The sequence below is a fragment of the Prunus persica genome, chromosome G1, assembly GCF_000346465.2.
Source record: "Prunus persica cultivar Lovell chromosome G1, Prunus_persica_NCBIv2, whole genome shotgun sequence".
Classification (NCBI taxonomy): Eukaryota; Viridiplantae; Streptophyta; class Magnoliopsida; order Rosales; family Rosaceae; genus Prunus; species Prunus persica.
In genome coordinates this window covers 43,191,640-43,216,538 of record NC_034009.1, presented here as the reverse complement: position 1 = coordinate 43,216,538, position 24,899 = coordinate 43,191,640, and the positions used below count along the sequence as shown (strand labels likewise).

At 34.3% G+C, this 24,899-nt stretch overlaps 1 protein-coding gene across 1 annotated transcript; it reads left to right on the top strand.

The window, feature by feature from the left end:
- LOC18789955 (cyclin-D2-1) lies at positions 8,679-11,779 on the top strand. The gene is made up of 6 exons (XM_007222108.2): positions 8,679-9,619; positions 10,081-10,167; positions 10,293-10,391; positions 10,512-10,713; positions 10,811-10,941; positions 11,118-11,779. The coding sequence occupies exons 1-6, from the start codon at positions 9,305-9,307 to the stop codon at positions 11,352-11,354; spliced, it is 1,071 nt and encodes a 356-aa protein (XP_007222170.1). The 5' UTR covers positions 8,679-9,304; the 3' UTR covers positions 11,355-11,779.

Sequence of the window (24,899 nt, the reverse complement as noted above, 5' to 3'; positions counted from 1 at the left end):
GAATTTTTTTTGATTTTTTGAAAAAAAAAAAAAATCTTTTCAGGCTAACCTTACCTTTTGGCTTGTCCAGTCTTGGTGCAGCCCATGTCTTGCCGGGATTAGAATGCATTGGTGGAGAGGTTCTTTTAATCCAGGGGGCTTTTTTTCATGACAAAATGTCATGGGTGAAAATGCTCTAATAATGTCCGACTGGTAATTTGAAAGAGGTTAAATTTTGTTTTGTAGAAGAAAAAAAAATGAAGCTAAATATCCATATCCAAACCCCAAGTTTCTATCCAAATTTCTATCACAAAAAATACCAAATAAATCTAATGAATTACGAGTTAGCCTGATTCCATAAAAAAAAATATGCAAGTAACTTGTAATTGGTTCCAACTTCCAAGTGCAACAACAAAATAAAACAAATATACTTCCTTTTCAAATAAGTTTTTTCGTAATTTTAATAAAATAATTTTCAATTGTAACTTATAATAAGGGTTATGTTATGGAGACCGCAGTTATATACTACTTTGTGCACCATATCTCTAATAGATGTGAGACTTAGGGGCGGAGCTATCTAAGGACCAGAGTGGGCCCATGCCCCTCTCAATTTTTTCCATATGTGTACTTATGTATGTATATATATGTATACACGAATTGGGTGTTTTTGGTCATTTGTTTCTCTGGGTGATCTAATTCGCACGGTAGCTTTTAGTTCTTGTTGACTTTGGGCCTTTTGCATTGGTTTCTAGCTTGTTTTTTCTTGTGATGTTTAAAAAATCTTTCTCTTCCTTTTTATATAACTTTGGGATTTATGAACTTTTTTTGTATTTCTTTTGAGTCTGAATAGTGTAGATGATGAGATTAATCTTCAACCATTTTTAAATTTGAAATTCAAAACAATTATATGGTTATACTAAATTGATATCTTATTAATTAATATAAAATGATAGTATGAGGTGAGCCAAAACAAGTAGTTAATGTAGATTAACCAGTTAGCGCTTGAGCCACTGAATAAAACGAGAACCCTCTAATTAATTTTTAAAATTTTGTGAAGGGTTCCCTCTAATGTGAAATCCTGACTCCGTCACTGATGAGACCCATCATATTGGTGGCCTCCACTTATATTAGAAATGTGGTACACAAGATGATATATAAAATGTGATCTCTCTAGCATGACCCGGGTCAAAATCAAAGTACCACTAACTTTGTGATAAGAAACTATGATGGTCATGTGTTACTTGTCGATGCTAATAAGCTTGGAGAATCGACAATCATTTTAGCTGAGGGCATAATTCTGAGAGATAGCCTTGCCAATGCCCTTAACCGCAACTAGAAGAAGCTTGTGGTTGAAGGTGACTCCAAGTTGATTATTGTCTACGTTCTTAAGAAAGTTACGATTCCTTGGCATATTTAATAAATTGTTCAAGATATATGCCTTTGGGGTACTGTTGAGGCTGTCATTTTTCAGCATGTTTTTAGGGAAGCTAAACTTGTAGTTGACGCCTTAGCGAACTTGGGGCATGAAATTCCTTCCTTCTACTTGTGGGAGAATGATCTTCCTTTATATGTTGTTTCTCCCTTTTACTTTGACCTCTTCGGACCTTCTTGCCCTAGGGGCTTCGCAACCCCCCCCAAAAAAAAAAAAAAAAAAAAAAAAAAAAGCCTTAAAATAATAATACTATTATTCTTCGTAACATTATAGGCGAGACAAAAATTAGTGTCCATGTTGCATTGCATTGGTCTAATGTATCATTTTTATATTTGGGCCTTTATTACAGCCACCCTCAAGATATGGGCTTATACAAAAGCCTTAGCATTAAGATGTTGGGTTGGGCCATCCAGTGTTGCAGTTTTCTTGAGGCCCATCAAAAGTATTATGAATTCTAAGATCTACTCCATCCAATACATTATTCTCAGTTCCCAACCTTCTCCTTTATTTTATTTTTTGGTCAAGCACCTTCTCTTTTATTACTCATGAAGTCGCAACTCTTTCTATGGAGAGAAACTCTCATGCAACGGGGATAGTAAAAATGTTATCTTTGGCCAATAACGCAATGATACATAGAATAATTTTTTCATATGTCATTGTGTTATTGACTGAGGATAACAAAATAATGTTATCCCCTTTATATATAAGTTTTTTTCCCTCCTATAACAACTTGAAGTGGAAAGACAACTTGTAATTAATAAACAAAAGACATGAAGTCATATTTAGATATTATTAAAAATGGAAATATGTGATGACAAATGAAACGAAGACATGGCTGAATAAACAAGTGTGGTTAGAAATGGTCCTAGGAGGAGCACAAATAAGAAAGAAGTCCCCCTCCTCCATCTCCATGCGAATTGCGAGGTTTTGTTGGTTGCTATGGCATTTTGTTAAATGGAGTTTGGCATCTCCACAGTGAGACATTGAGAGTGCATTTGACTAAACATGAGATGAATCATGGACTGGGATTCCCAATTTAATACTTTATTTAATCTATTAATTAAGGACATGACATGAGAAATGTACCTCCCTTCTCCCAACCATATGGTCCCAACCTACAAAACACACACAGAATCCCCAACGCACAGTAAGCATTGGAAGAAAACTCACATAAGTTTTGCAGCTTAGAAACCGTCATTTTTATGACCATATTAGTTGATCACATGATATAGCTGTTGATTTGTTAGTTAACCGTAACGATATGAAGTCATCTCTAAAAATGCTAATTCAAGTTGATATTTGAATTATTCGATCTTATTTAAGTAAGTCAAATATCTTCAATGCGATTCAGGAATTAAAACTACGGTATATTAAAGAGTTTGGATGAATAGTTACATTTTAATCAACTAATTCTTTGGTCAGAAATTACATTCTAATCATTCATCAAATGTGAATTCTACATTTATCTATGTTAATAAATCGTAAACATATACATAAACGATTGACGATAACATAGATTTTAGTATTTTCTTAAGATAGAACTATATAGCCATATGAATTCTATAATAAGTTAGATAAAAGACAAAGCTTCAAGATAGCTTAACAAAATGAAGCTAGAATGCTAAGACAGGTGGGCTTGCTTCGCTTGCCAGCTCAATCTGCGTTAGAAAAGAATTTAACGTCTATAATAAGAATGTTATTGCTAATGGGAGACCAAATTAAAAATTCACTAAGGACATGGTGTTCATATAAAATTGCACGAGAGGCACGAAAAGGGCGGACGTGTGGACCCCAATCTTGTGCCACGTGGAGCCTTTATTTTTGATCGATGGCTCTAAGGCTTGTCGTGGAGACACGGAAGACGCGGCGGATGTTCTGGATTCTGTGGATGGCGGACCACGGCGTTGCTGCTGCTGCTGCACATGCATAGAATATTTAGTTCTTAAAATTTAATTAACCAATTTTTTAAGCTTAATTTATGACTTGGGTTTTGTTAGTAAGCTCTTTCAAATTGGTTTTGGCAGTCAAAGGATGTAACTTGTAAGTGAAATTAATCAATGAAGTGGTGAATCTCAAGGACTTAGGTTTGAGTTTAATAGCTCAAGCACTTTAGGTCTATTGTAAATGCAAATTTTAATCAAAGATTTAGCCAATTAGATGCAGCTGATGAATGCTTAATTAGTCAATTATAATGCAAGCGTGATCCAAATGAACACTTTGTTTATGTAGAAATTCAAGTTAAAGACAAAGATCATGAAAATTGATTATAATAATAACCCTATCTCTATCCTCCCCATGAATTGTTTTTCCATGCATGCTTAAGGAGTTAAAATAGTTATAAACGTCATTAAATAACGAATGGTGCAACGAGGTGGTGAATTTTTTATATTTTATTTTAATACAAACGATATTAAGGGGCGAGGAAATAAAACATTGGATTTCCTTTGCATCAAGTGTTAAATATAGTCATATGGCTCAGCATTGGTCATTGAAATTTAGCAGTAAAAAAGAGAGTAGCACTGGATGAGTTAAAAAAATGTGTAGTGGGTTTGAATGACACTCTGTATGCTCAGATCTCAAACAAGAAGACTCTCTTTAAGATTCATATACCAAAAGGAAAAGTCTTTAGAGGAGGAGGGGGCCTCATCTTTTATTGAAATAAAGAGGGTTATGGTCTTTGAAATTAGCACAGGATCTGACATAGACAAAGAGTTTAATATTAGGGTTTTGGTTTTGTTTTTGTTTAAAAAAAAAATAAAGAGAAAAAAGGTGAATTCTAAAGAGTAGAAAAAGAGCATTTGAAAGAAGGCAGAAGGGGGGGAAAAGGGTTAGAAATTTGTGTCCCTTAAAGTCTCTTTTGGATCTAGAATATATAAGCATGCCTTAATATTGAATCCAAGGAACAAGCATCCAAGGTTAAAAACATAGTTACTCTAATATGTGGTCCAAAACCATTTTAATTTTTTTTTTATTTTTTATTTTTACCAGTGTGTTTGCTAGGTCATGGTCAAAGTAATCAAACAAATAGGAACCCATTTAAGAACTAATAATTTTTGCAAGTCATGAAATAATAATTTTATGGACTTACATCACACAAATTTGTCACTATTAAGTGTCCTAATCCTGTCTTAAGGAATCAAATAGTTGAAATTTTTTTCATCCAAGTACAAATATTTTGACTGAAATCTGATTATATAATTTCTTAAGCTGAATTAGTACCACTAAGTCCCATCAATTTAATCAATGACTTCTAATAAACAATACTCTGATTCCCACCTGAAAAACAAACAGAAAAAAACAGGAAAAAAAGAAGAAAGAAAGAAAGCTTGAATTTCAAGTTTCAACTCTGCTGCAGTGACCAAAACCATTCATTCTGCACAAAATCAATAGCAAGGCATAGTCGAGAAGCATCTGAGAGAAGGACCATAGGAAATGGACCAGCTTTTGTAACCCTAAAGTTGAAAATTTCCATGATTTTTGTCCCCCCAGAATTTTAAACTAAGTAAATAATCATCAACAGCATTCTCAAGGAGAAAGATATAATGTTATATTGACTGAGGGGGGGACGGGTTAACTTAGCAAGTCAAGGTCTCCACTTAGCATTCGTAGGCTCTCTTTAGACTCGTTGTTTATAAGATCTGTTATCTAAATCTGTCATTATGCTTTGTGATTAAGTGTCCTAATCTACAAGACTAACAGTCATTATTGCTGAATGTTATGGAAATTTTGTACTTTACATATAAATCCCCAATTTCACACATTCCAAAAATAGATATCATGCCTAAAAGTAAAAATAAAATAAATAAATAAAGCAACAACCAAAAAAAAAAAAAAAAGCAAAAGTACATCTCTTTTTGGGATTTTTTGGTCACTAAAAAGACAAACCCTAATTTATTTTTTTAATTTTTTTTTCTAACATAGCTTTTGGTGCTATGGCCATGAGATGCACGCGGTTAAAAAGGTAATAGGAAATACACGGATGTACTATTTGCACATTTTAGGCTAATTTATAAATGTGAATATATATGTGATTTTCTTCTTTAATTAAGACTAGCCTCTTTGCACGCGCTTCCGCGCCTGCGAGAGGCTTTTTAAATTAAAATTTATTTTAGATTTAAAAAAGTAATGGGTAGTTGTGTTCCATAAAAATAGGATTCATTATCTGATTTTTCTTTTAATTTTAATTTTTTAAATATGAAAATGTGTGAATTTATCATATTATCCTCATTTAATTAATAATTTTAATTCTTAATGTTTGGATTAACCAAGGGCATTTTATGGTATTATGAATGTTTCACCATTCTCTGCCTTTTGCTTTATATATACTAGCCCCTTGACACATGCTCACGCATGTGCCAATTGGTTTTCTTTTTTATTTTTATTTTTAGAATTAAGAAAAAATAACAGGGTAGTTATGTTCCATAAAAATAGGACCTATTATCTTATTTTGTTTTTAATTTTATTTTTTTTAATATTAAAAAATATGAATTTACGATATTATCCTCATTTAATTAATAATTTCAATTCTTAATGTTTGAATTAACAAATGGCATTTTCTGGTATTTTGAATGTTTCACCATTCTCTGCCTTTTGCTTTATATATATAGATTTAAGCATCTCTAATTCTTTCTAGGCTTAATTAATATGATATATACAATGCTTCTTTGGCATTTTCAGAAAAAAGAATTGAATAGTTAATTAGTTAAGTTTGTTTTGCAGAATTGCGTTTCGACCCAAAATTAAAAAAAATAAAAGAACAGGGTTTGACACTATATATTATATTCTGTGATGTGACATTCTATCTTATTCTAGTGCTAGTGCCAAGGTTTATGTTAAACTTCGTACTTCATAATAAATGATAATTACATAAAATATTAAGCAACTTCAAGAGCGTCTAACTATTTTTTAAATATAAAATACAGAGGAAATTTAAGGAAGTCTCGGGTTCGATTTGTAACAGTGCTAGAACTACTATGCATATGTACAATATATTTTATGTAATGGATTTACGTGATCGATATATTGTCAATATGTTGTCGATATTATTGATATTTTAATTTTTATAATTTTTGATGTCGTTGATTGATGATATATTCTTAATAGTTAACCACATTAAAAAAGAACTATACATTTACTTTGGACGAAAAATTTAACATGTTTGACGGTGGGAATTAAATTGGGACACAAAAAGTAAATTTTTAGGACAAATTGAGTAAAAATGACTTTCATGAGGCAAAATGAGATTCATGACATCTTTAAAAGGACACTAGAGTAACTAAGCTGAAATATTATTCCAAAATGTTCTTCTCATTAACTTTCAAGCATACATAGAAATATGCTTAAATTCAACTTGCAATATCTAGTTACTTCTCAAATGCTAATAAATTCTTCAATTAATTTCAATCTCCCTTTCATGTATTAAATACTTACGACAATTTATTACCACTCACTAAACTACGTATCAGTCATTAGCTACTATTCTCATTGCAAATTTGGCTTAGCTTGTTGCCTTTCCGGTGCTAGAATGCGAGCCACCAAATAGGTAAGAGTAAGTTGTGTAGCATTGCTAAAAATCATGTATGAACAATAACACGACATGAACACGTATGAAAAATTAAGTGTTAGGGTCGAATCCCTAACAGTTTGACACAATAATGAATATTTCTTAATAAATCGAGTCAATGTTCATTCATTGAACACTATTGACATGAAGATGTTTGTATCTCTCTTTATAGGTAAAATGGGTAAACACAAGGCCACATTTTTATGTTCAGGATAGAATAAATTCACATTATACAAATATAATATGACACAAACACATTAAAACACCACACGTTATCAATTCTATCATTATTTATAAATTTACATGAAATCATGATTACCTTTTGAATGGTATTATATTGTCTCGTTAAGTTACAACTTACAACCTTATTCTTTGTATATAGAACATAACTTATATAAAAAATGAGTTGTTGTAAAATAAATAGAAAGTTTGATTTGAGTAAATTTAAAATTGAGACGATTTTGATGAAATTAAAGCAGTTTATATCGTTACCATTTTAAGTCAATACACATTTTGTTACTATAAAACAATAAAAGAATTACAAATTTTGATAAAGAAATTTAAACATGTATCATGTATAATGCCTCTCATTACCGTAACTAACAATATAACGATTTATAACGTTTTACAAGTAAACATCTACAAATGCTTTAAAATATGCAAAGGTAACTGATTCAAAACACATTTCACACAGTGTTGGCGAATGTGGTTTCTTCCACCTTTAATTACAGAAGTTTTAGAATTCAATATCGTCCTAGCCAAGAGGTCTAAGATGTGGCAACTATTTAACAAGTAAAAAAAGAAAGGTAAAAATAAACAGTTAAATTTCAGAAAACACGTATGTCAAGGAAATACTTTCTTTTCATAAAGAGCACGCATGAGAAAGGCCAAAGACGGTCCAATTTCAGAAGCGGATGCTTACAGTCATCCGCTGCTTGTACACGCGTCAGCATGGGAGCAAAAAGACAGCCTCATGCTCCAACGCTCCCTCTTCTTTATTCGCATTTACACTTTTACCCTCATAGTTTGAACCATATTACTAGCCCGAAAGTGTCCTTTTATTTGTGTCTTTTTGGGGAATTCAGCAATTCTTTATTGAGATAGGAAATTTTATAATTAAAGAAAAGAGAGAACCAAACATATATGAATAACTAAACGGACATAATTCTTCTCTTGTCATATAGCATAAAATGGATATGTTGAATTTTGACTATTAATTAGGTTTCTCTTATATGAAATTTAGTCTAAATTCACAATCTGGTAATGCGAATATCTTATCATGCCATTTACTGTATAGTAAAAATAAGTTCCGTACCAAACAAGTATTACAAAACTAACACAACTAAGATAATTTATAAATAAAAAAGTATATAAAGGAATTTTAGAAAAGCTACATGTGGTTTAGATATGCTCAATATGACAAATCTAAATAACAAAAACAATATTTTGATGCAATGGTCAAACTTTTGATTATGCAATTTGATTCTTCTATCACATGGTTTTGAGTCCTTTGTCACTACTTTTTCTTGGTCTTGGAATGGATATGATTGATTGATTTCATTTACACGAACCAACTGATTCACATTTAAAGAGAATAACATTTGAATAATCTGATTTATTGTTTACACGGAAAATAACAAGGTGGCTAGCATTAGCATATGGTAGTTAAGCGAATTTATTAATCGATTTATTATTGTCATAGAAAATATCCAAAATTAAAATTCTAGTAAATCTTCTTGCCATGCACACCCTTATGACATTTCACTCCTTGACAGTAACATCTCTCTCTCTCTCTCTCTCTCTCTCTCTCTCTCTCACACACACAAAATCTGGCAATTACCCTTCTGGTCTCCAGCTGTGTATATTTTCTCAATCTCCCTATTGGTGCTCTCTCTCTCTCTCTCTCTCTCTCTCTCTCTCATACTCACTTTACCCTAAAAAGAGCCACTCATTTCCTTCATAAGCTCCTCTCAAGCGGCAGTCTTTTCAGCAAACCTTGAGAGAGAGAGAGAGAGAGAGACAGAGAGGGAGTGAGAGGGTCTCTGCTTCACTTCAATACACTATTCATTTTATTGGGTTTTATTTCCTTCCATCTATTTTTTGTTCTTCTATTCTTTGATTGAAAATATCATCTTCTTCATCCCCATTATCTGAAAACACTCCACAAACACACTGCATATATAAAACAAAAACCAAAGTATCTGTCTTTAATAACTTTTGTTTCATAGTTGATGAAATTTTGGTATCCAAAGTGAGAGAGAGAGAGAGAGAGAGAGAGAGATAAAGAGAGAGTTTGTGTCCGTTTTGGAGAGATTATTGTTGTTGTTGCAATGGCACCCAGTTTTGACTGTACGGTTTCAAGCCTGCTTTGCGCAGAAGACAACATTTTCGATGATAACGATTTTGGGTCTGTGAGATTGGAGGAGTGTGAGGAGGCTATGTGGCCTCTTAGAAATCATCGAAACTATCATCAAAATCGTGGCTTTGATGATGAGGGTGGACTGCCATTGCAGAGTGATGAGTATTTGGCTTCAATGGTTGAAAAGGAATGCCACCACTTGCCTGGTTCTGATTACTTGATGAAGTTGCAAAGTGGAGACTTGGACCTGGGTGCTAGAAAACAGGCTCTTGATTGGATTGGAAAGGTAGGTTCTTGTTCTTCTTTTTGTTTTTTTTTGGGGTTCTTTTCATTTGATGGTAAGTTTTATGACATGGGTATTATTCTCCAATCAGAAAGAGCTTTTCTTTTCAATTGTTTTTGGGTTCGAAGAAATAAGGGTGCTGGGTTTTTGCAAGTGAACCTTAAGTTTAATGTTTTTTTGGGGTAAATTTTTATGTTTGGGTTTTGGATGAACATGGTTCTGGTTGTCTTTCATTTGGACATCTCATTGTATCCCAATAATTCTTAGTTTGGCTTGGTGGGGAATCTTTTTTTGTTTTGCTTTTGGGCCAAAGCCAAAACAGAAATTGGAATTTTACCCTTTACCCTGTTCTTAGATGTACATGCCAAGGACCAAGCCAGAAAAAGAGGGGAAAAGTTTGATTATATTTTTCTTGGGTTGATTAAGTTAATGATTATTGCTAACATTGTTTTTGGTTTCAACAGGCAAATGCCCATTTCAGTTTTGGACCTCTCTGCCAATATCTATCCATAAACTACTTGGATCGCTTCCTTTCTGCCTATGAATTACCTGTAAGTCTGAAGGAAAAAATCAAGCAGGACTTATAGTACCTACCTGTGCTTCTTACACATTGTCTCTTTTATTGCATCCAAGTCCATTGCTGATTGCATCTATTCTTTTTGCATTCTATGTGAAGAATGGCAAAGCTTGGACTATGCAACTGTTGGCTGTGGCTTGCTTGTCTCTTGCAGCCAAAATGGAGGAGATTGATGTTCCTCTCTCTCTAGATTTACAGGTCAGAGAAACTCATTTGCATCCTCTGTTGTCAAGTTTTCTTTGTTTGATCTTTCTTGATTTTTCTGTTTTAGATGATCTTAATTGTCCTAAAGATTTGGATTTTCATTCAATCAAACAGGTGGCAGAGTCAAAATTTGTATTTGAGGCTAGAACAATTCAAAGGATGGAGCTTCTGGTTTTGAGCACATTAAGATGGAGAATGCAAGCAGTTACCCCTTTCTCCTTCATAGATTCTTTCCTTCTCCAGATCAATGAGGATCAAATCCCTCTCAGAGCTTCAATCTTGAGATCATCCCAACTCATTTTGACCACTGCTAAAGGTACTGCATTTTCTGCTATATGTTATAATTTCTCTGCAATTGCACCAGTATTATGAAAGAGGGGCTGATGTTTGTGGTGGGTGGGAATTGAATGCAGGAATTGACTTCTTGGAATTCAGGCCATCAGAGGTTGCAGCAGCAATAGCAATTTCTGTTGCAGGAGAAGCCAAAACATTAGACACTGAGAAAGCAATCTCTATGCTCATTCAACATGTAGACTTAGTAAAGGTATATGGTTGGTGGTCCAAGTCCCCAAAGGGAGACATAAATGATGGTTTTTTTAAAGCTTTTGCTCATATCATTTTGAGTTGATTACAATTACAAACAAATACAAATATACAAATATGATTGCCCTAAAAGACATGCCATACTGAATTTTTTTGTTTTTATTTTGGTTTTTGCAGGAGAGAGTGGTAAAGTGTGTAAATTTGATTCATGATATGTCTTTAATGAGTGGGGCCTTTAAGGATGCTAGTGGCTCTGCCCAGTCTGTGCCCCAGAGTCCAATTGGGGTCTTGGATGCTGCATGCTTCAGCTATAAAAGTGAAGAGAGCACAGTTGGGTCATGTGCAAATTCCTTCCACAATAGCTCTGATTCTAAAAGAAGGAAGCTAAACAGAGCCTGTGAGGTGGAGTTATAGAGCTAAATTATTTTTATTTTTGTTACATAAGTAGATTGGTGTGTTTGATGAAGTTGATCAAAGGAAAAAAAAAAATTTGAAAAAAAAAGGTTGGAAAAGTACAATGATGGGAGGAATGGAATAAGTTAGGTCATGGATGGAGGATGGAGAAGGGAAACAATATGTGCCATGCTTTTGGCATGAAGAAGAAAACCTCTCCAGCTGTTAAATATTAGACTTCTTAGCAGCCAGAGACTATGAGCAGAGAAAAGTGGGGAACAAAATGGAAATGGAAAAGCTAGTTCTGTTTGTGAGATACAGTTTGGTTTAGTTTTTGGAGTTTGTATTTTTTTTAATTGGTTACGAAAAGAAAAAAGAAAAAAGAAAAAATTGGAACAGATAAAAAGTAATATATGATTGCAGGAATTTTATATGTTCTTATGTTATATTTTTATTGTCAGTCTTACTTTATCTAGTGCTCTGTTTCTGTTTGACTGATTGTCCTTTTTGGACCGTGGGGGTGATGGGGTCTGCAGCTTTGATGAACATTGGGACTTTGGGAATGCAATAATGAATATACTAATGTAAAATTAAGGTGATATCTTTGTCAGAGAACAGGGAACCTATTTTATCCACCTACAGCATTTAGGTTTGTCCATCTAGTTGCTGTCACCACACCAAGGTCCAAGTCCAAAAGCAACACTTAACGTATATGACCTTTCAACCCATCCTTGGAATTTATTTCTAGGCCTATTAAGTCGTAATTGCTCTCTCTTGGTTTTTTAGGTCAAATATTTGGCCTCTCTTAAGCTCTAGGTTAAAGTGTCTTTAAAGCTTGTCCTAATGCTAGCAGAAAGAATTATGGTTCTCTTTAAAGAAACTTACATGTGATATGTGACTAAACATTATTCTTTCAAGTGACTAACATATAATCACATAGTGTGTGGGGAGATAACTTATCCCGTCTTCAGAATCCTCCCTTCCTACTTCCTGATTTATGTGCAAATCACTTATAGAGAGATATTTAAAGAGGCAATACATCCCGTACTATGTAAGTTTTTCTCATATTTTGTAGTTTAGGTTAAAATTAGTGACAATCTATGCACATACATAATGTGGACCAGTAATTGTCAACCAAAGATGCTTGTAGATCCACTAGGAAGCTTACACACACTAATGGTTGATGGTTGTCTGCGGGTGTGTGCTGATTATTTTTAAGCATTTCCCTAATTTAAATATGCAAATGATTCTTATGCACCCTATATGAAAATGCAGGATAAGCCTGGCAACTGTTACGAATGATTCTATAACTCAAAAGCAAAGTATGGTTCAAAAAGAAGAATCAAAAGAACACCTAAAACACTGACCACAAGCATTTTATGTAACGTATGAAAGTAAAAAACCCATCAACCTCTCAAAGGAATAGTTGATCACAACAACAACAATAGACTAATCGAACAACAAGTCACTGTAAGAATAATGTCATGTGCACATCGATTGTACAAAGTTAATTTGTACCGACAATCGTGAGAATCACACCAAATACTACTAGCCTAAGGAAATTGCCATTTGGGGATATTCTCCACAGAGAAAAATATATATATATATATATATATAAATCAATCAAAATGAGGCTAAGAAAATCAACAGAAATAGTACAAGGGCTCTGATCAATAATGTGCCAACAGCAGACGTTTGTTTTCCACTAAGTAATGTCGTTTTTTCATTATTTTAAGAATTATCACAAATAGCAGAGAACCCTGAAAATACGTTGAGGGAAATAGATAAATATATGAAGGAAAGGACATAAGTCTTGATACTGTAAAACCACCGTCCTTCAAAAACAAAATTTCAGAACCTCAGTGTAAAAGAAATAAGTTTGAAACCAAAGCAAATCGAGCAGAATCAGCCGTGGTGGTTGAGGATGTGCTGCAAAGCTGAACCTATTAGACAAAGTCCAAACTCTAAAAGCTACCTTCCTATGAGACTGACAAGCACCAATGCCAAATCATTTTCTTGATCTATGAAATTTCAAGCAAACAAACAAAAAAGTCCAAACAATTATTTAAGCAGTCTTTGGAAATCTAAACGTCTCAGACAACAATTTAAGATGAAATGACAGTTCAATATGATACAGAACAATAAAAATCTAAGGCCAAGCTTGTGACAATTTAAAGGATGTAGATGAGGAATGGCTTAGTGTATGGGAGATGCTTATCCTAAGGATGTCAAAGAAAACTATCCTAAAGCATTAGCTATAAAAATATATATATATATATAACTATTCACATTATTGCTTATCCTACCACCATCCGGGTGGCAAATGAGAAAGTTTATTCAAGGTCCAATCCAAGTGAATGAATTGTCATTTTCCCAGTTTCATCAAAGCTGCAACAGGCTGGTGAGAATCAATCATTTGTCAAGAAAATGAACATGCAGAGCAGCCTGATTTGTCACTTCTATAAAACTATCGTGTGGACAGCCTTTTTATTGAAGCATCCCTAAAGTTATTTAAGGGGTACCTCTGGAGTCCACTTTGCATTTGTACTTCAACAATTCCAAATTGTTCATTTTTTAAAAATTTATTCAAAGATCATCTTTGTAAGAAATAATATGACGATGATTGAGTGGTTAGTGGTTTCTGATTCAGGTCGGTTTTTTGCAGGAATAAACTTTGACAGTCGGATCATTGAAATACAATGCCAAGTAAGCCATACAATAATATCCCTAAAATACACTTATTTAAACTTTGACAGTCGAATTATTGAAATACAATGCCAAAGAAGCCATACAATAATATCCCTAAATAAACTTATTTTAAGATCCCTCAATCGGAAGTTACCTACTATTGTGTATACATATGTTGATTAAATTAGAGAGGAGCAGGCTGAGAAGGGTGATGACTGATGAGGTTGGTAGTTGTGAGTCATAAGGTAATTCTCATCAAAGAACAGGTGTAACTAAGACAGTACAAATCATAACGATTAAAAATTTATAAAAAATTGTCTTTTCCTTATATCTCTAAAAACATTTGCCAATCAGCCCAAGTGAGAAAACATACCACATAGCAGCATGTGGACAATGCTCATTGAACACTTTCAAGTTGCTTGAATTGGGCCTGAAAATAACAAAAACTCAACCGTCTAAGAACATTGATCATACAAAATTACAATGTGAGCAAAGATTCAAGCGTCGAATAGGTCATGAAATATCATCGACAAAAAAAAGAAAAAAGGAATGGCACAAAGAATGAATTCATGGAACGGTAACCGAAACAAATAATAATAATGATTATTTGTTAGATCTTATATTGAACATTGATTTTCCATGAATCACCAAAAAAACAAAAACTGCACAAGACGGAAGCAGTTTTAATCAGGTATAAAATCGTATGAATCTGAATATGCATATGAACCTTTAATCAAATTCTTTTCCTAATTTTTTTTTTCAATTGAAAATTGATCGACAATATAATTCTAAGCAGTCTGATTCACCTAGAATATCAGATGAAGTTGAATATGCAAACTGACCTTCGTTGAAGAAGAAGCTCTCCAGGATGCAGACCACAATCTCTCTTCCCTCCCTCTCCCTCCGGGGCGCAGAGCTGGATGTGAGCTGGAAATGGCGGAGGACCATAAATAGCGAAAGAAAAGGCGGGACTGGTTAAGTTTGATTTCAAGTGAATGGCGGTGAAGCTTCAATTATTATTATATCCCTCTTGTTGGGCCCTTCAATCTCGTATTGGGCGTACCATCATATAAGGCCTAGCTTTGGTTGAATAGGCCCCAAACAGACCCAAACTATACGAAATCGTGCATTAAAAGTTCCAGCAGCCCTCCTGCGCTATTTAGCGCCACGACTGTGCATGAACCAGACCCTCTCATTTTAGGGGAGAATGAAAGATGATAAATTTTGATTTCATAACTTATGTGGTAATTTAACACGTTGTAATATTTTTTTGTTTCCAACGATTCGTTTTTGTTGTCGAAGATGAAGCCACGTTTTTGTTTTGTGTTACCTTCTTGATCCATTTGCTTTTGCTCATGATTCCCTTATTATCGTCAGCTCAAAATGTTTTCTCGCCTCTCCATCTCGTCGACCATGGTGCCCCGAGCATGCGATTTCGAAATTTTGTTCTTGATTTGGATCACAGAGGGTGCCGGGGTTGGTATAGTGGGTATTGTTTAAAGAAAAGTTTGTTTTCAATGAGCTTAAGGGAACAAGGAGATTGTAGCCCAAATAATTAAGAGTATCTATCACTGCACCTAAAGTCTTAAGGCAAGTCCAATGAGAGCTCTAATTGGGGCTGAACCACCTTAGGGCTGCAAAGTATAGCAACCCACCTCAAAAACCCATCCCTAAGAGCAACTCCAGCGATCAGCTGAGCCCAAGGTTGGGGGGAGAAAAAAAAAAAAAAACTCCAGTTCTAGCGAGGAGCCCAAGTTCGGGCGCAAGGTGGGACCTAGCAACCTGGGCTGGCCCGAGGGCAAGGTTGGCCCAAACTCCAACCGTCGTTTTGGTGTTGACGTCAGCACTACAGTACCGCTACAGTGCTACGTCCACGTGTCACGCTCTAGGCTCTCCGATCAGATTTTTTTATCCAATCTAACGGCAGCCAATTTTTGTGCAATAAAAAAATGAAAAAAAATTGAATTACTGTTTTTTTTTTCTTCTATAAATACCAAAATTTTATCCGATGGAGATATTGAATTTATAATAAATATTGACATGTACGAACCCAAAAATCTTATCCGAAAATATTATCCAAATTAATTGTTTAGGTAAACAAATTTGTAAAAAACAAAACAAAAAAATGAATAGTAATTGCCCTTTGCCATAGCAACTACTATTCACGTGAATAGTGGCTGCCCTAACTCCCCCCTTGTCATGGCAAGGGGCAAATGGATAGAATTACTCTAATGAAATAGGATTGACTCTAAATGGTCAAACCCAACCGGAACATTGCAACCAAGTCCACAAATGTATAGAGCTTGTTCAAGCCCCTGAAACCCAGTGTATCCCATGCGGAACAAAAGTTGCAGCTTACTTGCCCTGTATTTTACAATAAATGGGCTCCATACATTCATTTTGTATTTAGAGCTTTAAACCATTGAGAGCACGATTTTAGATTAGTCGGAGCTCTATATGCACTTTTTGGAGTCCCAGCAATTGGACTTGCTCTTAGGTTTTATTTTGAGATATATTGAGTCGTATATCTATTTTTAGTACTAATTTTTAAAAACAAACTCATTGAGTGTTTTGAGTTTTTTTATGAAGTTTTCGGATTAGGTTTGTTTTAATAAATCGATGACAGTTTTGTAATTTATAAAAAGTTAAAAGTCTCTTTGTTATGTTGTAAATGAACTTTAAGTGTGTTTCTAAAATTCATTTCATATGTAATTTTTTTATAATTTAGACTCCTATACTAAATATAATCGTGAATCTCCCTTTGATTTTCCCTCTTCAATATTGCATATATTTTATCAGCAAATTAAGCATGATCCAATTCAAATGTCATGTTCTGTCAAATTTGACTGCCGATAGAGATCGTGTGTGTCATGCATTAAGATAGTGTCATTGCAATTAAGCCAAACTTTGGAGCCTAGCTGGAATCGACCCTAAAAAGTAACAAATGGTTAAGCTATTAGGTAGGATCATGAGTCATATACTTACCTCATGGGGCAAACTTTATTTGACTCGTTAATCACTTACGAATAGTTGCAAGATCAGCCTTGGACCGACCCACCACAACTTTATTTTGATAGGTCCAATCGACCCCAATGTACAGCATCACCTTCGACCTTAGATAATTTCACAATGGCCAATCCAAAAAGATAACGCCACAATCATACGACACCAATGGACTGGACCACAAAACCATAATTTTCAGTCCATTGGCCGCCTCAGCCTCTTTCTCAAAATCCGAATATTCCATTATGCAGTAGAGCGACGCGTCGTTACAAAAAAGTAAACCCTAATTTGCCTTTTAGACTTAGCCTTCATATACCAGGTTGACGACGATCCAGTAGGAATCTAATGCATCACGGCTAAAGGACCTCATCGCTGTCACCTACTTTGGAGTTACTTCTGAATTGGATGGGTTGACCCCACGCGTGATTTCCCTTTTTAAATTTATTTATTTATTTACTCATACCCTTTTACTTTGCTATTATTCTTTTTAACCCCCTCTATTTACTTGTATTTCTACTCCATTCTCTTGCATATCCCCAGATGAATATTATAGAATTGCAATTTCATTTTCAATGTTGATTTCATGTTATAATTAGGGCTAGATATGCGCCTAACAATCATCAAGTTTGGTGGCAGCATAAAAAAAGAAGTGAAGATGATTCAACAAGTACCTAATTAGTTGGTTTGGGTTATATGAGATTCATTTATTGATACATGTGTGCCTAATATTTACACGTGACTTAAGGAATGTGAATATAGGGAGTGTTAAAGCCTATGGGTAATAATATATTCTACAAGTTTCGCAACACTTGCGGAACTAGTCATTACAAATTGTTAATGGTTGGAACTTTTGACCTTAAAGTGCTTTGGTAAGTTTAGGGTTTCGATGAAGATAAATCGCTTAGGTGAAATGCAATAAAAGTTTAGTCAATATGAAGTGTTTTGTAATCTCATACTGTTATGGTGTTCATATCAACTTATGAACAATAATCATGTGTTAATTTGAATACATGTGGTTGGTTTTAACTGAAGATCGAATTACATAATATATAAAATAATCTAATTAGAAATATTTTTGTTGGGAGTAAAGTTCTCACAACTTATTATCATGTAAATATAAACTACGTATACGTGCAATCATCTACAAACCATACGTATTAAGTAAACTTAAATGACTGCATTCATGAAGGTTTAAACTTCAAATTTTGAATGTCATGAATTGACAATTTATCTTGATTGCGTCTATATCATAGAATCAGCCATTTAGTTTGGTAGAAAACCATTCATTTGGATTTGGCTGGACATTGTTCAAGTGAAAAGGGCAAAATATAGGAGGCATGGTGGACATGGGCGAAATCAAGAAATCCCCGAAACTAGAGGAAGGGGTCAAAACGCAGAAAAAATCACCCCAAAACATGACAAAAGCGTAGAAAAACTCCCTGTCAAAAAAAAGCGTAAAAACACGCCAGAAGAAAGCACGCTTAACTGGCGGCTACGCGTTCGCAATAATTCCGCTGATGCGGTGGGCCCTACACCCGAGGGTTTCCATCTTCAGTCCACGTGTCGCCCATCCGACCAACTTCCCCCGTACGGCCCCTGCTGCAGCCTCGCGTGCATGGGCTGAAAGGCCCATTTAACTACGGTTTGACCAAAACTCCTCTTCTTCTGGAACCGCGAGCCCAGAGCATGCGGCCATGCGCCTCCTGCCACTAGATCCCAACGCCGATACGGTGCGTATCACACAGCAGATCGCCCTGCTTTTCACGCTCATCATTTCCTCTTTCTGTCTTTTGCCTTAACCTCACCCGCCTGTGACGACTTTTATCGGGCGTGAACTCACAGATTCTGCCACGTGGACAGTCGAGCTGGAAACTGGCAGTAGTGGCAGCAATGAGCAATTCTGGTGGGGGATGATAAGACGGCCTTGTTAATTAAAGTTTGCGGGTCGCGTGACCAACTTTTTCTCCCTAAAGTCTGCTGTTCCTTACTGTACCCGGAGATTTGGTGGTCTGGGATTCATAGATTTTCTTCCCTTTTTTTATTAATCTTATTTTAATCTCCTCAAAACCTTCCAATTTTTTAAGTGTTTTGGTTTACAAGGTCAGTGATTAATTTAATTACCCAGCTAAGTACCAAACCACAGTTTTAGGCCATCCATTTTTATCAATAGTAAATGTATTGGTTGATAATTGATAGTTCTTTTTTAAACGGTGGAAGACATTTTAAGTTCAAATTATTCCTTTTTAATCGCATCACAACCGACTAGATATTTGTCTAGTGATTAATTCAATGTTGAAAGACGTTTTTAGTTCAAATGACTCCTCTCCAATTAATAAAATTGAAAAATTCACCCACATCCCAACTAACATTCTTTACATTTTCACATTACACGCATGCGTGTGATCTTCCTTCCAATTACCAAAAAAATGTATAATTTAGGTCATAAGGTCCAAGTTACCCACTAAGATAAAAGCACACTTTTCTTTTGTGTGAATGGGTATTAGCTTAATAGACGTTACTTTGATGGGTCAAAATCATAATTACTGCACTGCTATGGGTGGATAACCTTGACTTAGTGGTCCTAAACTAATTAACACAAAGTAATCCATATATAAAATTGTAATGAAACCCTCATTCGTGGGTGAAAAATGTGAAACATAAGCACCCTAATTATGCCTCTCATCCATTATTTTCAACCTTAGCATAGAAGTAATGTGGAAGCATGAGCTCATTATATATGTGACATTGGTATTGCCCTTATTATTACCTAGAAATGTACGCACGGTTCAATTCATTAGAACTTAATTAGCGGCAATTAGTCCACTACTATAATGTCTTCCCCTTTGTCCCAACAAAAAAGTGTTTTCCACTTACATTGCTCTTATTACATTAACACGAAGCCACAATACATCCGCACTTCAAGAAGTAATCGGGTCGCACGCCTAAGATCGAAAAGATTGATTTTTCATCATAAGTAGTTCATGTGTTATTTCAAACATATTTTTTTCAAGATGATTAACGTCGTCCACATCCTCTTATACCGCACATCAATATCATTCTCGACATCGGTTTTCTGAATTGTATTGATTGGAGCGCCAATGCCATAGTGTTACTATTTCTTTTGTTGACTTGCGATGCCTAATGTTCAATGGATGTGCGTCGTGTGTTCGGGTCCAATGATATAGGGCTGGCATGATTAGAAGTTTATAACCATCAATATTTCCTCTTGTTCGAAATTTTTATTTTTCAAACACCATATAATTGGTGCTACCTCAAAAGGTCCCAACTCTTTCGCTTAATTTCAACTCTATCTTAACTAGTGGGTGGATGAGAAGTTTACCTCTTCAACGTCACATCTATAGATTGTGATGCCAAAGTTTCTATTTTCTTGCCATCCAAGGGACATTGGCGTGCAACAAGATATTTCAAACCATTTTTATGTTCAAATTGACCAAAACCTATTTTTCACTAAACTCACACACACGGATATCGTGGGGCCTTGAACTCAAGACCACTTGAGAGCACAACATGATCTTTAACTTTATATAAAACTCGTTACATAATTACCAAATTAAAAATATATACGTAGTTTAGTGAAAACCTAAAACCGAATACTTATATTTTTATATGATTGTAACAAAAACATATAACTAACCACAAATGCTTAATAATTAGGTCTAAGAAATGACCTCAACCAAAACCAATTATATAAGCACCAAACCTTACATCAGAACCTTAATAATTAGAGGAAGACACTTGAAACTTGCCCATCATAATTCCATATTTTTTTTCTTTTCATGTAGGCGTGCTTGGTTGCACGTGTTTGATGATGTAAATTTCAAGCCTAACCATACCAACTTAATCAATCGTGCAATCTCGAACAACTACTATATTAACTTCCAAACACACCAAATTAAACAAAGAGATGGAGAGGGTTGACACTACGTAATGGGACATTTTCTTTTGGTAAATTAATTAATAAATAAAGTTAGGGTGGAAAAAAGTCTAAGAAAGTGGGTGGTATGTATGTTGCCATAAAATATGGGAGGAGGGAGAAAGAGGGCATGGATTCCTTCACTTTTTTGCTCTCTTTCCTTTTATTTTGTGGGTTTTGTGTTTTTATTTTTATGAAAAGCACGGCATATGAGCTTTTAGTGCGGGCTGGTGGAGAGAGTATTGTTTTAGCTTTCTAAGCGTGGATGTTTTTGTTGGAGATTCCACAACCAAATGGCTCCATGGTCTCATGTCCCACGCTCCCCCACCAAACTCAAATACATGTTAATTAACTTTAATCACAATGGTCTCTCCTAAAGAAACTCTCTCTCCCTCTCTTTCCTATAAAATAAAATTATATAAAATTTCGGTCAATTGCAACGCGATACGTTTCACGTCTCTAATCGTCTGATGTCCGGCCCTATCAACTCTTCCTTCTTCTTCTTTTTTTTTCAATAGAAGGTTGTAATATGTAGCACTGTCTATCTTATCAAACAATCCAAAATGTTGTATAAGTTAATATCATATATTTAGAAGCTGTTAGGCACTTCAAAAAAATCATTATGCACTCATCTTTTATAACAACGAAAGGGAGAAATTACACGTTTCTCCCCTTATAGAAGAATAACATATTCTTTGAAATGCACAATAATTTTTTCGAAGTGTCAATAACAACTCTAATGTCTTCAAATAAATTTGGTTGAGAATTGCTCTCATTTAATGCATATTGAAAAAGATAGTAATTTAATATATTTTTTTTTTTTGAAACATGAACATAAAACATTTCGAGATCAAATAAAATGTCCCAATCAATGCTTACAGTTGATTTAATTAAAAAATATGCATCTATCATGCTTGATAGAAGTTGTCCATTGCTTTCACCATGACTATGAATGAGCTTGTGCTATATATGATTTGAAGGCAAGTTAAACCCTAAAAGCATTTGCATATGATTATTTGTTGAAACAAATCATTTATGTCAATCATAAAACCATGTACACCAACATACATCTTTACATTCTTAGCTTAAGAACATAAATACTTTATTAGACTGTTAAATCAAGACTATAGATTTAAACACATTTTTGGTCCTTATAAGCTTGCATTATTTCGTTTTAATTAATTTGTTTCATGTATCTTAATCTGTTAACAATATTGTCGAATATGCGCATTGGCTCCCTCATTTGAGAATATCAACATCCAATTAGACAGAAAAGACCAAAATTCCCAACGAATTAAAAAGATTATAACAAAATTAGCTCAATAAAATATATACAAATTTAACTAGTTGATCAGATCAGTGTGCTGATTGCTTTCACACAAATTAGATTTCCCCTCCTACATAAATTTGAAGCAAAGCACATTAACCCTATAGCAATAATGTATTGTTTTTAGAAAGAAAACAGAAAACCGCCGGACATCCACAGAAAATGGAGGGTCCACTAGTTGTGATTAGTACTCAGCTCAAATGCGTTACACAGAATCATCCATTCCTTTCTTCTTGGTGGGTAAGCTGAGCTTGAACTTTAAAAAACAAAACAAAATCAATAATAATAAAAATTCGTGCTACAAAAGGACTTTAGTCAAGTGGTCAATCCACAACCACCATTCAACAAATTTATTCTTGAAATATCATAAAGTATAAAATTCTCTGATATTCAAAGTGGCTATGATGATTAAATAACACATAAGACGTGCGGAGGAAAGCAATATTTCTTTTTCTTTTTCTTTTTTAATTTTTTTTAAAAAAAAACACTTGTTTTTTAGATGAACATTGAACAAAGAATCCTTGCTTTACATCTCATTTTGTAGTTTGTACAAGGGAGAGTGTTTCAGTGCCACCAAAAGGGTCGACCCAATGAGATTGGGAGGGGAGGAAGAGACTTGATTGGGCGTGGCCATTGTTCCCTCCACTCCAAACAAGAGGGCATGAAAGTATGTATATTATTGCCAATTAAATAAACCCTAAATACATTTATAATTAGGTCCTTCAGATCTTCTTATCTGTGCCTTAAGATCTCTTTCAGCTGATCAAATCATGGGTCTACCTTTTTATTATTATATGTTTTTTGGTTTAACAACAGTGGGCACTAGCCACTAGGGTTTAGCTTCTTCTTGCTCCACTTCTTTTTCTTCATACTTTTTTTTAATGCAGGCCCCTGTCTGTTTGGTCTCGTTGTTTAAAGTCCGTCACATTTCAAATTAGAATCCTATGATAAATTTTGCAGTTTAATTAAATAAGGGAATTTTTTTGATTTTTTTTAAATAATTATTATTATTCTTCATTTGTCTGCCTATGTCGAACCATTTATCTTATTATTAATGTAAGTTATATTTTAAAATTATTACTATACTAGTCCCTTTTGGTTTTTTATTTTTGTGTTTTTACTCAAGAATTAAGAAAGACCATCCAACCAAAAAATAAAAGAAAAGAGAAGTTGTGTCCCATAAAAATAGCAATTGTTGAATTTGACTTATTTTTCTTATTTTCACTCCTCTTTATTTTTAAGGAGACAAACTCTAGTGTCATTTTTTGAAAAAAAAAGTTTTGTGGTACTCTTGGAGATGCTCTTGACAAAATAACATATAAAAAAAAAGTGTGAAAAATTACTTTGGACGTGCAATTGAATGTCGTCTACAGTAGGATAACTACAAAACTATACATCTTTTGAAGCAAAAACATAAAATGATCCTAATTTTGATTTACCGAAAGAAATACATGCTTTGATTAAATAAATGTGAACCATGTTGTAAATCATAGGGTGATTAAGCTTAATCAAATGCTTCCGACTCTTCGCTCTTGGTTTGGGCCAACCAATTGAGTGGCTACTTTGATGGTTGAGGCACATCCATATATTACATCAATGAAAAGTATTATTGTACCCTATATGTGGCGGGGTCTAGACCTATTGGCCATTTAACCACCCCCTAACCCTAACCCTAACCCTAACCCTAACCCTAAAAGAGGACATTGATGGATAAATAGTAGCAAAGAGAAGAGATGCAATATGTCAGGTGGAATGTGAGTCTTGGATATCACATTACCCAATCCAGATCAGTGGGACCCCCATAAATGCATCTATAATTCATGTGTTTGAATGGTCAAGCTCCAAATTATTGGTGTTCATGTAAAACATTGGATGCCATCCTTTTTTTAATTATTATTTTTAATCTTTATAACCTGTATATACATTTGCCCTAATTTGCCTTTCCTTCTTCTTCCACCATCCCTTTTGCCCTGCCTTGCATCTTTCACGGTTTGTGGCATACTGAAAAGTGAGAGCACCTAATATGCTTCCATTCATGTTACCACCTTAAGTGGTTCTCATGATATCAAGATAAAGGACGATATTCAACTCAAGTTTATCAGTTACAAGGGCGAAAATGTAACAACTTTTTTGCATACAAGTTATGCACGAACTGTTGATAGTCGTTAATGTATGAAATCTCAAAGTAAGTATTCTTTTGTTAATCTTAAAACAAATGACTAACAATAAAGTGGTAAATGCTAAAGAATACTTTGTTTTTTTGAGAAAACAAATATAATAGAGAATGAGGGGAGAAGTTTCATAATTAATATTGAAAGAGTAAAATTGTGACTATACCATTTTTTATTATTGAAAATATAACAAACTTGTGATAAGGTTGGTAATTCTATTCTCACTCACAATTAATTTGCACAATGACAAACTGTGGTTGTAAATAACAACTTCTTAATGTGTTTTTTTTTTCTTTCATAAAAATTGTTAATACGCGGGATAAAGTTAAGAGAATAGTTTGAGTTGAATTGAAAGGTAGAGAATTAAGTCAATGGGTTCCCACCACAGTAGTGGGGGATTCCCCCTTCCCCATCGCACTCAGGATCAAACTCTAATAAGATTT